The 15,950-nt window shown below is 42.6% G+C and overlaps 1 protein-coding gene across 1 annotated transcript in view; it reads left to right on the top strand.

Moving 5' to 3' along the window:
- The first annotated feature begins 6,429 nt into the window (after positions 1 to 6,429).
- The window catches only part of TMEM184C (transmembrane protein 184C), a 41,620-nt gene continuing 32,099 nt past the window's right edge, over positions 6,430 to 15,950 (top strand). The window contains exons 1-6 of the mRNA XM_088447927.1: positions 6,430 to 7,021; positions 11,063 to 11,193; positions 11,287 to 11,323; positions 11,704 to 11,909; positions 14,112 to 14,186; positions 15,099 to 15,192. Coding sequence (XP_088304053.1) covers positions 6,905 to 7,021; positions 11,063 to 11,193; positions 11,287 to 11,323; positions 11,704 to 11,909; positions 14,112 to 14,186; positions 15,099 to 15,192 — 660 coding nt within the window. The 5' untranslated portion in view covers positions 6,430 to 6,904. The remainder of the gene's footprint in view (positions 7,022 to 11,062; positions 11,194 to 11,286; positions 11,324 to 11,703; positions 11,910 to 14,111; positions 14,187 to 15,098; positions 15,193 to 15,950) is intronic.

Genomic DNA, 15,950 nt, shown 5'->3' with positions numbered 1-15,950 from the left:
GTATAAGGACAGTTTCATGTCCCTCCCGGAGACGCATTATCTGAATGGTTCAAATGACCATACTGTGTCATACCATAATAACATTGAACGGTATATTCTCATGCATGGCTAAACAGATTCAGAACAGATTGTGATAGCGCTTGATTGGCTATCAAAGGGTGGACTGTCAAAACCGGATAATTGGCGAAGACAGAATCTGTTTGCAATTGGAATCTGTGCAATGCTGTCTTGTAAAGGGCCAAGACTCCATCTTAGAAATAAAATCTCACAGCACTATTTTGTAAACAAAAGGTACATAGTCAGCCTTCCTCAAACACAGGCAGACTAAACAGGGAGGCTCCGACAGCACAGCTGGAAGCCTCCTTCCTGTATGAGAATTAAATTCACTGTATAAACATTTTGCAATTTGCAGTTTAAGAACATCAGAAAAATACATGTGTGCTTGTGTTTGTGTATATGTATATATATATATGTGTATGTGTACATGTGGCCCATCATGCGTGGACTTTATAATATCACACAGACTTATATTTGAAAAGTAGCAAAATTCCCTGCAACTCATACACACAATGTTAAACAGAATACAGTCAGTTTTTTAGTGATCCTTCCCAAAATCATACTGGCATGGCCACACACATACATAGATGCCCTTCCAGCTTAGTGCTGCTCGCTGAGTGCCCCACCGACCCTCAGACGCACAACGCAATTCAGTGGTGTTTTCCCCGCATACATACATTTAAAAGCAATGGTCCCGTAACGCAAAAAGGATAATTAAGAAATGAATGTTTTCTGTAACTATGGCTTAGTAAATGACAATTGAACTGTGTGTGGAACCGTACTGATCGACTCTGTTTCCACAGCATTCCGGTGACATCAATATGAAGATCAGAACATGTGGCTATGAAATATGAATGTTAGAGAGAATATCTATTTGAAATGTTGTTTTCCATAGCAGCTTAGATTTGCATGTTGGGGGATACAAAAGGAGGTTGGAGACCTTTTGTATCCATTTGGAATTGTCCAATAAATGCCCTGTAACAGATTTCTCCAAAGGACTGGTTATTCCAGTCTAATCAATAGAGCTAGCTGAGAGTAGAATCTAATTAACAGTAGTCTCAGGTAACCCAAAAGGATACTCCCTTTCTGATGACCTCACAGGTAAAAGGGGGCGGGAACATAGCATGCACATCCTGAGAAAACACAGTTTAGCAGACACACTGGCAGATTTTAGAAGGAAGAGAGAGGTACACTCCCTGACCACACAACGGAAGAATGGGTCTCAGTTCCTCTGGGTTATAGCTGAGTATAAAATGTGCAATATTTAGCCTATTTGGGTGTCTGTAGCTATGTTTGGTGTTAATCTGTTATTAGCTTAGCATGGTGTGTGGTTTGTAGTTTTCTAAGGATATTCATGGGTCTGTGTTGGCATGCAGTGGATGATGTGTTGTCTGGTCTGTGCTTTTTATCTGCACTGTAGGGTACAGTGGTCTGTTGTTAGCATGCAGGAAAGGGATTGATTGTGGAATTGTTGTGATATTTGTGAATGATTGATGCTGGTTGATTGAGATCCTCTGGTGTGTTCTGTGTTAGGGCCTTGCCATGTGTTCTGTGTTGGGGCCTTGCCATGTGTTCTGTGTTGGGGCCTTGCCATGTGTTCTGTGTTGGGGCCTTGCCATGTGTTCTGTGTTGGGGCCTTGCCATGTGTTCTGTGCTGGGGCCTTGCCATGTGCTTGAACGGTATCTCTGCTTGGGAGAGATGAGCTTTGTGTGTGCTGTATACTCATGAATGTGATCATAGGGTGGTGTCAGTGTTGTATCGTGGAGGTTGAATTGATGGCAGCTTTGAATGGTCGTGGGTGGTTGCCGTGTGGTGTTGTGTGAGTCAGATGGGTATGTTGTCTGCGGTTTGTTGGAGATGGCTTGCCTCCATGTGGGGTGAACAAGGGAAATTGTGATTCTGCCCAGTTGTGGTGTTGTGTGGGTCAGATAGGTATATTGTCTTTGTTGTGGTTGTGGTCATTGATGGATGATTTGCGGAGTTGCAGCTTGGTGCAGGGTGAAGTTTGCCTAGGGATTATGAGGCTTGCAAACAAAGGAAAAACATGTGCTTCGGCCCTTCCCCCTCCCCACGGTTTAGTGACTACTGGATGAGGTCTGTAGTAGGATGGTATTGTTGTATATTGGAATCAGCTTGTGTGGTACATGTTGGAATATTAAATGGTGCAGTGTTTGCCTGATGTGTTGGCATATGATATTCAGCTTGCATATTTAATTAACTATGGCATTATGGGAGATTTCAATGAGGTAGCTTCATAATGGAGTTTGTTTGTAGACCATGCGGTTTGGACAATAGGGCAGGAAGCATTCCCAACCCCCCCTCACACACAAACAAACACACACACACTCCATCACCAGCCATCTTGAACATGTGCTCTCAGCAGACATTGATATATCTCTCATTGTATTTTAATGTGTCTCTCTCTCTCTCTCTCAGTCTGATATTGCTCATTGTATTTTGATCTTTAATAACCGTTTCATGTATTTTAACTGTACCTTATGACCTAATGTTTGTACAATTTATTTGCGCTCATTATTAGATCATAGCGTTGTAACATCTGTACTTTTACCTGAATAATAATCTTTAGCGCTTCGGACCGCTATTCAACTGTCTTGGTATTTCATTAATGGTATAATCAAAATATCGACATCTTGTGGTTTTAGAAGGTACAGGCAGGTTTTGTCTTAGAGGTTCTAGGCAGGTGAATCTTAGAGGTTTATAGGCAGGAATGTATTAAAAAGGTATTTACAAATTTAACAATTGTGTCACTTATATCACTCTGTTGCTGTCTGAAACCTTCCATTTTCACTGGAAACAATCCTCCAAGAGCAACTTCTCCCAACCATCCAAGAACAGTTTGGTGACGAACAATGCCTTTTCCAGCATGATGGAGCACCTTGCCATAAGGCAAAAGTGATAACTAGGCTTGGGGAACAAAACTCGAAATTTTGGGTCCATGGCCAGGAAACTCCCCAGACCTTAATCCCATTGAGAATTTGTGGTCAGGCGAGTGGACAAACAAAAACCCACCAATTCTGACAAACTCCAAGCATTGATTAGGCAAGAATGGGCGGCCATCAGTCAGTATGTGGCCCAGAAGTTGATTGACAGCATGCCAGGGCGAATTGCAGAGGTCTTGAAAATGAAGGGTCTACACTGCAAATATTGACTCTCTGCATAAACTTAATGTAATTGTCAATAAAAGCCTTTGACACTTATGAAATGCTTGTAAATTTTACTTCAGTATTCCATGGTAACATCTGACAAAAAGGTCTAAAAACACTGAAGCAGCAAACTTTGTGAAAACCAATAATTGTGTCATTCTCAAAACTTTTGGCCATGGCTGTATGTTCACCCCCATACAACTTATCTCTTTTGCATATTTATTTACAAGGACAAGTTCCCAGCTGACATCTTTCTTTGAGTAATGCCTTTGTTTGAGTAATGCCTTGTGTGTATGTGTGTTCAATAAACACAAGGCATTACTGAACACACATACACACAAGATGGCGTTAGAGAGGACAACGTGGCATCTGTCTTTATCGATAGATAGATGAGAGCAATTAGTTCATAAGAAACAGTAGGCTGCATCACTGGGTTTAGTATCAAACTGACATATATTCTATTGTCATATACAGCTTATCAGTAAATAATTACTGGGTACAACTCTGGCATAAATACTGTATGACCGGGTATATTGTTGTCAACGTCAACGTTTCAGGACTCCTATGCCCTGTCGTCAGGACTGCATGAGATAGATCAGCAAATCCTGCATTTGTCCCTGGTGTGTGTACAAGAGATTGAGATAGAATTGAAATAGGGGTTGGGTGGGGTGGAGCCTTTCTAGAATGAAGGAACAAGCTTCATGAAAATTCCGAGTATTCGACAAGCATAAAGAATGCCATAAGCAGTAGATAGCACAATATCAATACTAATGTAGAGGCGTGGCCTAGCTAGTAGAATGGAGCATTTGACCAGCTCTCCTGCTAATATCCTTTGATTACCTTGCTAATTAATGGTTTGTTTTTCCCAAAAGCTGCTAATTACTGTGGGGTACTTTCTCCTGCACATCAGGGGCTCAAAGATGGACTCCTGTTGGGTGCCTCTTGTGATATATACCCGGTGTTCTCAGCAAGGTTCCTCTCCTTGCGGTGTGTGGCGTCCTTGTCTCCGGCTCCAGGGGCTGTATCATGTCCTGCACTTACCTGAAGACTTCTTCCTGCTTCCTGGCTGCACCATTTGGGACCCTATTGCTGATTCCTGCCGTAAACCTCCTCATCGACTTCCGTCTGTCTGCTGTGGAATTTGGGGAGTGTTGGTCGCGGTCTGTCGCCATTTTGCTGTCAAAGTTCTCCTCAGCTGCTGTATAGATACTCCTGCTGCTCTGGTGCTCCTGGTCCAGTGGAGTAGATTCTCCTTGTTTGCTTGCCATCACTGGCTCTGAGGCTATTCTGCTCCTTCGTCTCCTGAGTCAGCGGTCATCTTGTATGGTGCTTCTTCTCTACATCTGCTGTCTGCTATAGCCTATTTATCTGTGGGTGAGCTCTGGTGGTGTGCTAACCCCTGCCATCTTGTCGTTGGTCACCTTCCTGCTTGATATTTCACTGGCCCTGCTGTGCTGGACCTCTGACACTCTGAAGTTTGGCAGCTTTTATGTCACACTCCATACTAATATTCCTGCTGAAAAATAGTAAAGATGGCTACCTCTCTGTTACAACTTCTCTGGGCTATTAACACCTCTACTGAGTGGCTTCTTATGTGTCAGCACTGTACAAACGCCTGGAAAATGGTCGCCGTGGCCATTTTCCCAGTGACTTGCGCATACGCTATAGACTCTGGGAACACTCTAGTGCCAAAAGTCTATCAGTGCGCTGCCGGCCGCTGGACTAAGAGGAGAGGGCCCGTGACGGAGACTGCACACGGGCTCCCTCCTCTTTAGAAACGCCCCTGTATGGGTGTGACTCCTTTGAAGATCAGTACAGCTAGTTTTGCAGATACAGGATTCATTCAATAATTTGCTATTTTGTGTGTCCTTGGATGGTCGGGAGTCTCCAGGATTTATTGTTAATGTACTCTGTGGAACCCTCCCCGGCAATGACGGCCACACATGTGCAGTCAGCGGGACTGCACATGCGCAGCCTTCCCGGCAGCACTCTGAGCACTCCGCAGGGACAGGCTCCTTTCGGAGTCCCTGTCCTTGCTTGTGTCGGGTGATGATACATCCAGGCGCTTTGATCTAATCTTGCAATGCAATCATGGGCTCTAATGTCATGCCCAGATCGCATTGCAATTGCGATAATTAATAAATGGGGACCTGTATCCTGCTATTTATGTATCATATTATACTCTTATATGCATAACTATATGCTTCTGCTCACCGTATATTTGTTGTCCACATCTGCCTCAATTCAGTTGCTTTATATCTTTAATTTGATGTTGGGTGTAAGTTTTGTAACTCTAAATTAAAAAAAAATAATCTGTGTTCCAATTTTAAGCATGTTAGATCTTGTCGGATCATGTCTGGGAGAGTGTCCAAGTAAGTAATTTTTTGTGAACCCTTTTGTCTTAAATGATCTGGAATTCAGTGACACAAGAGGACAAGTGGAGAAGTTGTTGTACATAGCAACCAATAAGCTTCTAGCTAACAGTTTTATAGAATGTACTAGATAAATGATAGACAGAAGCTGATTGGTTGTTATGTGCACCTTCTCCATTTGTCAAGGTTTGATACATCTCCATTATCCTAGGTTGCTGCTATTTCCAAGTTGGAGAAAGGACCTCTGTGACGTAGACACCACGTGACCGCTGCAGGAGGCTGGACAGCTCCTGCGTTACCATCCACTAGGGCATAGAGGGGGAATATATATTTGTGGCGAGCGCAGCGAGCCACCGTGCCCGAAGCGACTTTTGGTCCCCTGTTACCATCCCCGCCCCTCCCCCTTTCTGGCCGAGTCACGTGGGTGTGACGTCACAGGGCCATTAGCCCTGTACAGTCTAGACCTAACCCATTATCCTAGCCATGATACATACAATGACTAAACTAATATCATATATAAAAAATATAGTCACATGACCAAGGTTTATAAAACATGAATTCAAACTTTTCCCTAAGCCCTCATTTGCCTCCAGTCTCATGTGACAGGTGAGGTAATATATATAAGGCTGGGACAACCCCACATTCTTCATGAACACGGTCACTGCAACGTCATTTGTTGTTCCTGTACACGACCCTGTGACGCTATCCCGTGTTCATTAATTACACCAACGCTAAATACCGCCCCTCCCCCTTCAGCCTATCATTTCTATGCATTGGGCGGATTCAGGTGATTGACGCAAGACTCAGCCAATCGCACAAAAAACACCGTCAGCTGCGAGGTCACGTGGGTAGGCAGTCCGGCAGAAGGCGGAAGTGCGCTGTGTATGTTGTGCTGTTGGGCTGCAGTCATCCTGTCATGTATCTGTCATATAGGCAGCAGGTATCTGTGTAGTTGGGGCATGTCACGTATGGATAGCCGGTGGTAAAGCGACATATATGTACTGGTGCCCGTGCGTGCAGTGTGTATGCTGGGTGTGATGCCAGGGGCAGGCAGTGTACACAGCTGTGGTGCAATGTGCTGCAGTGTACAGGCGTGTGCTGGGCTATAGGATGACTTACTAGCTATCTGCCCATAGCACGGGCATACAGATCGTGTGGTATATGCATGTTACATGGTGTGCCTGTGTGTTAGTGCATTACACACTGCTTGTAGCTGCAGCTGGCATAACATGCACTCTCTGTGAAGGAAGCTAGAGGTACAGTGCTAGTGTATGTATATTGCTTAGGGTAAGTCTGTCTAATCATTGGCAATGCCTTGTACTTGTGGGAACTGGAGAAGATGGATCCGTCCACTGGTTGTCCTGTTGTACATTATTGGACTTGTGGTGGGGATTCCTGTGTGTATTTGGCAGCTGCAGAAAATGGAGGTAAGCATTCTTTATGGCTTGGTGCTTGTTTTCATTTTAAGGTCTATGTAAAGCTGAGTCACATTACATGGAAGACATTTCATATAGAGTATGATTGAAACAGGATTTTTGAATCCTATTTGACATTTCATTCTTTCATGAGGGTATTTGATTTGTTATGTTAAATGTTATAATGAGCAATCATAATGTGTGTGTGTGTGTGTGTGTGTGTGTGTGTGTAAGTGTAAAAATGAGGTGTGCTCTCAAATTAGGATGACTTCCCAGAGCACATCATTCCTAGCTGTCAGGGTTGTAAAAGTGTGGCCAACAATTGCCTAACTCAGCCAGGAACAGGTTAGGAAGTACAATTGTTTTTATGTACACGTGTAAATGAGGTATTAGGGGGGAGAGGTATCAGAGTGGAGAAGTTGCCTATAGCAACCAATCAGCTTCTACCTATCATTTTGTAGAATGTGATAAATTCTAGATAGAAACTGATTGGTACTCCACCTTTCCACTCTTTAGAAGGTGTAAAACATCTCTCCACTAAGTATTTTGAAAAGCTAGATCCATACTAAGTATATGGAAAAAGTCAGATCCATACTAAGGGGTCAATTCAATTAGCAGTAAATTACTTGCAGCTGTAAGTGTTGCTATATGCCGCACTTACAGTACATCCGGACTCACAGATTTTTCTTCGTAAACCCATAAGGCTCCGATCAAAAATCCATGAGTCCGAGATGTGATCAGGCTGCCTTGATTGGTCGAGTTACGGTGCCATTAGCCGGTATTTCAACAGCCGTTAGAAGAGTGTAATTCAGTGGTTCTCAAACTCTGTCCTCAGGACCCCACATAGGTCATGTTTTCCAGGTCACCTGACAGGTGCATTCATTACTCATACTGCTTTTATACCTAAATTCCGAGTCTGACCGGGAGGTTGGAACAGGGTTCCGATCCCGATCAGACCCAGAATTTCCCCGGCGCCGACCCAAGATATTCCTGAGCTGGCGCGGTTCACACCAGAGCCGGGTCTGCAGTGACTTGGCGTTGAAATGGACGCTTGGAGATGACATCATCTCCAAGCGCCACTAAAGCTGGCCAATCGGCAGGCATGCGGCACGATCCAGGTCATCGTGACCTGGATCGCGCCGTTTATAGTGCAGGGTTCCATGGGTTATTCCCGTGTTAAACCCTGCAAGTTACCTTGGTCACTCCACTCGGGAATCCAACCCTGTCCCCTTTAACACCAAGAAGCTTCCCGGGTTAACCCTGCAATAAGGTTTTAGCTCTGGTGTAAAAGGGGTATCACTGACACATTTTAAAAGATCCACAAGTGGAGCTAATTATTTCACTTGTGATTCTGTGAGACCTGGAAAACATGCACTGTTTGGGGTCCTGAGGACCGAGTTTGAGAACCTGTGGTCTAATTGAATCGACTTATCGAAAAAGTCGGATCCATGCTAAATTCACACACTCCCAGAAAATCTGGAACCATACTAAATATGTAGGAAAAGCTGGATAAATACTAAATTTACACACACACACACACACACCCAGAAAAGCCGGGTCCGCAATAAATTTACACACACCCGCATCTTGCTTAATAAATATACTGAAAAAGCCAGATCAATATAGATCCGGCTTATACCCCAATTCCGTTTTAATTATGACAAACTTATCTACCTGTCACTTGTTGCTCAAAATGGTGAAATATTCTCCAAAGTGAACACTAGGGGTAGATTCAATTATGGACGAAGTCTCGGCGCAACATCTCCTCATCTCGCTCCCATTTCACCCCACACTCGCAGCTGCTCACAATAATGAGTGAGTCTGGGGCCACTGCAATTGCAGCATATTAGCTGACTCATGGCTAATTGAATTGACCCTTTGGTATGGTTAAGGTATGGAAGTGAAGATTTATGTGTTCTAGTACATAATTCGTCTTTAGGCTGATTTCTAAATGGCCTGATTTGTCTAGTTTCACATTTGCACTCAGGCAAGATCACATGTTGTTAAAGTATGTCCAACGACCACACAAATGCTGATTGCAACCTTCAGAGGACCAGGTTATCTAATTATACAGATCAGATTTTACTCAATCTGATTAGCTGGTTGGCCCCAGGCATAGAGCTTCTGTGTGATGGGCAGCTTGGGCAAATTTTCTGTATGCGGCCCATCAAAACAATGGGAATATTAATGATAACGCATGCACTAGAAAACAAGTTCTCAAAGCATGCAGCTGATTTTTTTATATATATATATATATATATATATTATACTAGTGTCCCGCCCCGGCTTTGCACGGAAGCAATTTGTATGGTAGTCGGTTTTTTTTATAAAATTGCCTTGTAGACGACATTAGTCGTTTTTCCTCCTGACGTCAACACAAAAATATTTAGGGCCTGATTCAGAGGCGCTCGCTCTGAATCAGGGCATTCTTTTTTTTTTTTTTTTTTTTCAGGCTGCTCGCACAGCTGTGGGTGACCACCCACAGCTTGTGCAAGCGGCCTGGCGATGGTCGTGATTATCGCGACCATCGGGCTTGTGGTGAGACCTTCGGTAGGTTCTCGGCTCCCACAAGACCGAGTGGACTTCCTGCTCTAATAGAGTAGGAAGTCCACTACTGACATCAAGAGTGATGTCAGTAGGGCCGCCCACAAACGGCAGGCGTACCTAAGGGAACACCTGCGTTTGTGCAGCCACCCCCCATCCCGCCTACAAAACAGGTCGAGCTGTCAATCAACATCGACAGCCGCCCATCTTGTAGTGATCACCAGAGCTGGGGCTCGCGAATGCGCACGCCGAAGGCTGCGCATGCGCAGTGGGGGAACATCGATCCTCTTGCGAGCGCTGTACACTCGCGAGCGGGTCTAAATCAGGCCCTTAGTTTTGAGACACAAAAGGGCTACATAAAGTTGTCTATGAGAAAAACAGTCTCCACTTAGGTCAACTCCAGCCACGTAAAGTGTCTGTCCCTGTGCTTTATTTATTGTCATGCTAAAGCAGACTCTTACCAGGAATTGAACGGTCTAAAAAGGGAAAAACTTAAATTCTATATCAGTAAACAGGGCTTACATCAGTTTTTCTGGAGAAACCAGATATGTATTAATCCCTACATGGTATGAAATAAAGTCCATCGTTTTTTTTCATTGACTTACTTTATTAAAATAGTCACTGCTCCGTGCTCTTTTGTCATACGTTTATGTTTCATACCCCTAAACCTTCCTTCATACATTTCCTCTGTATGTTTTGTTGCATGGGCTCCTATCCTCAACTACCCCAACAAATAATGTTTCTGGATTTCTTTGATCCTCCACAAGTGAGCTCCATCTATTTTGCTGTGTCAGTAACGATTTCCCCCATTGCCATAGATAGAAATCATGAAATGTTGGGGCTGCCTGAGGAGCGTAATTAAACTCCCTGTATTATTGCGTGACTCTTTCTCCAGTGTATTTTCCTTTCTGTGCAATTACAGGTCACATGCACAGCCTTTATAACACACTGTTTTCAGAGCGGCACTGTAAAGAAACCTTGCTCTAATCAAGTTTCCAATGCATGACTGTGGATAGTAAGGACATTGTGTATTCTAATTGTGAGCATGTGAGCTGTAATTGCCAGGAACCAGCTTACCAACAAATACACTGGAGAGGCGGTTGTTACTAGTGATGTGCGGGTTCGGTTTTACTCTGCTCTTTTCGCCAAGACTATCGCAAGTTCGGATTTATTTTATTGGCTATCCAAAACACGTGATAACCAATAAAATGCAGTTTTTGAGATCCGAACATATCCGAGTGAAACCGAACCCGCATATCTCTAGTTGTTACACTCACCCCTTCTAGTACAGAGAGGAGCACATGAGAGGGAGGTGCGATACTTAGTATTTGGCAGACCTGGTTTACTGTCAGTCAAATGCATATAGAGAGTTTATTAGAGCATCGTAAATAACCCATCTCTAAACTTCCACATAGTATACAATTAACAGTTGAGCAGCAACCATCTTATTGACCATGTAGGTTTGTATTTGGCTATAACCACTGAAACATTTGTTTTGTTCTGCCTCAGGTTGGAGTACACACCAAGGCATGGTTTATTGCTGGGATATTTGTGCTTATGACAATACCAATCTCCCTTTGGGGAATTTTACAGCATTTGGTTCATTACACACAGCCTGAATTACAGAAACCAATAATCAGGTACCGTAGTCATTTTTTTTTCTGTTAAAAAATCTGTTTTGCCTGTGATTGATACCGTATTGTCTCATTCATTTCCTTGTCTTTCTATAACAGAATTCTGTGGATGGTGCCCATTTACAGCTTAGACAGTGTAAGTATTGTTCAAGGCTTTGGCTACATTGTAGCATCAGCAGATTCCAGGCATTTTTATTTCTGTCAACACTGTACATATTTGTCTATAAATAATATATTAGGTACAGTATAAATAGAGTGCTTTAAGCATACCTAAAGTTCTGAGTTGACACAGCATGTTGTCCCCTTCTATGATGATCTGGCTTTTTAGATGCATTAATTTGGGAATTCATTAAGAAGGTAGTGTCATAGGTAAATTTGCAACCTTGTATAATTATTGTATGTCTTCCAAGATATAGTTGGTAAATGTATTTTTTTTTTATCATGGAATAAGATTGTGTTTCACCTATGTAACATTAAGCCATGTTATTTATTCTCTGCTTTCCTTTGATGCAACAGTGGATTGCCTTGAAGTATCCAGACATTGCCATATATGTGGATACCTGTAGAGAGTGCTATGAAGCTTATGTCATCTACAACTTTATGATTTTCCTCTTGAACTATTTAACAAATCGCTGTCCAAATTTAGCCTTGGTTCTTGAGGCTAAAGATCAGCAGAGGCATCTACCTCCACTGTGCTGCTGTCCACCATGGCCTATGGGAGAGTGAGTGATGACACCATCTTTTTATACTATATTATGAAGACCTTTTAGGAGCTATACAAAACAATGTTCTTTTTTTTTTTTTTTTAATGTGCATTTTCTTTGGGGGGGGTGGAGGTTTGCAAGCAGAGGTTATGGCTGGTAGAAAGAAGAAGCCAAGCCTTATTGGGAAAACCTGCAAATGCGCATTTTAAAGGGATGTTAACCCTTGTGCAACCCTCGCATGTAAAGCGGAAAAAAAATAAAAATGTCCACAGAAACTATAGATGGCTTGTAAAGCAACACTTGCAATTAGGGGGCCTGATTCAGCAAGGATCGCAATATTGATTATGCATGCAACCCCACTGCGAGGATATGCTAATGATTGCAATCGCAATGCCATATGTAATACTTAGCATGACTGTGAAACCATCGGTAACAGGTCTGACCTTACTCAGGAATTGCTAACCTCATTGCACGCAGTGAAAGCCCAAGCTGCGTATGGCATCACAGTGGATAATTTATGAACGCCCCTGCAATGGCGTTCAAACGCACTGGCACACCTGCGTTTCACTGAAGTCGCCACCCCCAAATGGTTCTTCCTGTCAATCGCTCTGCGATAGGTCTGTGTAGTCACTGCAATCTCAGTGGAGTGTTCGCGCACGCTTACTGCGATCCATGCGCAGTACGCAACAATAGGCCAATTGCATGTGTAATCGCAGTTGCGTTCCTTACTGAATCAGGCCCTGGGTTCAAAATTCACACTACCGACGTTGCTATTCAGCAAAGCCCTGGTGGTGCATGATTTGTATTACAGCCCGGACAAAAGCTGCAGCTATGTGACGCTGTGGGGGACCAATTGGAAGCTGAATGACACTGCTGAGTATCAGTAATAAACCACCGTCTTTCAGATACATCTTGTTCTCCTGCTCTACATGTCCCTCTGTAGTCTTTGAAAATAGTAAGAAAACTATCATGGCTGTGGCTTTATAATATAATTTGTTTAATGCTAAGTGAAGACCTTTCATATGTATAATTGCGTTTGTTCAGAAATATATTATAGTTGTTTTTAATTTGCATCATCTTCCTTCTCAACATTTTATGATGTGTACCTCCCATGTAGACTTAAAAGTTTGTATCTAATCTTCCAACCACTGGCCTTGTATGTTCTGTAACCATTTAGAGTTATTTACACAGAAAAGTTGTGTGACATTTAACTATTTTGATACAAAAACAGTATGGTCCTATATATAGAGAGATATACAGTATACAGCTGAAGAGTAGAAAAAAAAAAAATGATGTCCTCCCTAATTTAATGACAGTTGGTAGAACTCTGACCCCCTCCCACCATTGTCAGGATGTTACTTAAAGACAGTTCCAGCATAACAAACATCTACAGTCTCCAAATACTTCTGCTATTTCCCTTACTTACTCATCACATACCACCTCATGATGAAAACGCAGACCCTGCTGAAAATCAACCAATAACAACATCACAACATTATCCATAACTAAAATCAATAACCATATAGGAGAAAGGAGAAAAGGCACACAGGCCTCCCTCCCACAAATGAGAAGAGTTGAAGATCTCCCAAAAAGGACACTAGAGAGAGAGACTGTTTTAGGGTATGCATGCACTGATCTTGTGGGAGGCAATGACCTGTCCACTCAGACAATTATATACGTGATGCTGCTAAAGCTGGGTACACACTTTCTTGATTGCAGGCTGATTGGGTAAAACTGTCCCGATCAGCCGTGCAGTCTGTCCCCAGTGTGACCCCCTGTCAGCCGCGTATACACGGTGCAGACATAGCACAGTGTGTACGGGCTTCTATGGGATCGGGAGGTCGAACTGATAAATATTAAACAGTACATAAGATGCGACCTCCCGATCCCGACCGTTGCACGAGTGTTAAAAGACATTTATCGGCTAACGCTCCTGCATTGGGACAGCGTACATAACCTACACAATCCAACGGCCGTTCTCGCGATATTGGATGAACGGCCCGATGATTGTAGAGGTGTGTACCCAGCTTTAGTCAGGGGCAGTGTAATGTGAGAAGGGGAATTGAGGTAAATAGGAAGCCACAGACGGAGAGTTAGATAGTGGAAGGAACTTGGTCCTCAAACAGCATAGTGTAGGTATCTATTATTAAAAAAGACATACAGTATTAACTCAGATGTGTGAAACATTTTGTTTGTAAAATGTTTTATGCTATCTTGCAGTGTGTTGTTGTTTCGATGCAAGTTGGGTGTGTTGCAGTATACAGTGGTTCGACCAGTTACTACCATAATTGCTTTGTAAGTATATAATATGCAATGAAATATCACTGATGTGTTTCATTACTTTTTTGATTAGTTTTCAGTCTTATGTAGTTATTTTACTGTTTTAAGATCTGTAAATCACACTGTGCTTTACCTGGGGTCATCCGCAAACAAGCAGAACTGCAGCACAAATGCTCTTGCAACACCACATGCCTAATTTGACGCCAGTACACACTTCTAGAAATACATTGCATTTATTTATGTGTAAAGATGGCATCTGCAGGAGTAAGAAAGTTTGATCTATGGAGGAGTTGGGCTGACTGAGCCCGGTCGTTTTAGCGCATGGATGATACAAGAGTGCACATTCATGCAAAAGTAAGATTGTGCGACAATATTATTTAAATGCAGGGATGGAGCGGGTAAATTTACAGGGGTGTCCACTGCTTTGCAAGATGGCGCACAGCTTTTCCCGCCAGGAAAAAGGACTTTATTTTTCCAACACCTAGCAGGTGCTGCAGATGCATTTAAACCGGATGTGTGTTACTCCTTCCAGTGGCACATCTGCTGTAGTTCTATTCCAGGCACCATTCAATCATTGTAATAAACCTTTAAATACATGTGACATGATTATTAAACACCGTACCAGTGGCCATCATTCTCATGATTCATTTGAGCCACGTGAAGCTAAAATTAATAGTCCTTTAGGTGAAAAATGGAAAAGTTGAAATGAATAAAGTGGTGGTGGTTAGGAATTGAAACAGAAAATCAGTTTATTTTGAGCATCAAGTGCCTGTAATATAGATACCCAATGGTAGGAAACATAGCAAGAGATGAAAGTAGTATATTCAATACAAATCATACCTAATAAGCCTTTTATGTGCTATAATGATGACCAGCATAGAGGAGTACATATGGCATGCAGTTACTTACACTCCTGTTATGTTTCAGAATTTGTCAGCTGACTGGCATCTATGGCGAAGGAGAGTTTAGCCTAAAGAATGCATGGACGTACTTGGTTATAATCAATAACGCCTCACAGCTGGTATGTAATACATAAAATTATTATTTCATTTTTGTAAACAATAAAAAAAGACAAAGTTCCAGGTATATTTTGTTTGAAGTTTTGCAAGACAGAAGACTAACAAAAAAATAAAACAGGCATCACATTTTTTTTTTTCCCCATTAAATTTTTGAATCTTAATATCAAAGGGTACTGAAAAGAGAGAGAAGGAACACAAAAAAGGGATAAAAAGGGTGTACAAATATTTAGGACAAAGGTCCTATATCAAACTACACAATAGAGTCATAATTACAGACTAACAGCATAAAACTAGACCTACACTAGTAGTTAAGTAAGGCTAAGGCCGGTATCCAATTAGCCGTGGTAAATTGGCGCAGCTAATTACCTCGGCCGGGGATATCCAATTACCCTTGATTCTGGCACTTATCACGGATTCTGTTTTGCCTGCCTCAGACAGGTGAAACCAGATCCGTGATAAGAGGCTGTTTTTCTACCGATCGCGGCAGTGAAAATACATAGGTCCGCAACTTTTTGCAGTTTTCGGACGTAAAAAAACTCGGGGTTTAATTGGATAGCGCGAAAATCAATCAGCGAAAGGCCCAAAAATCGGTAGAAAAACCCATTTTTTTCACGGCTAAGTGGATACAGTCTAAGCATCAGAAGTAAGGGATCGAAGGATACTAAGATCAATAGTTTTGCTCTGTAAGGTGGAACGTCCCTGCTCTTCCCTATACTCATTCCACTGGCACCACTGCATGTGAGGAGACGAAGCAGATTTG

Source organism: Taudactylus pleione, unplaced genomic scaffold (assembly GCF_031769625.1).
Source record: "Taudactylus pleione unplaced genomic scaffold, aTauple2 ptg000021l, whole genome shotgun sequence".
Classification (NCBI taxonomy): Eukaryota; Metazoa; Chordata; class Amphibia; order Anura; family Myobatrachidae; genus Taudactylus; species Taudactylus pleione.
The sequence above is the reverse complement of the archived record's forward strand: the minus strand, read 5'-3'. Positions and strand labels throughout refer to the sequence as shown.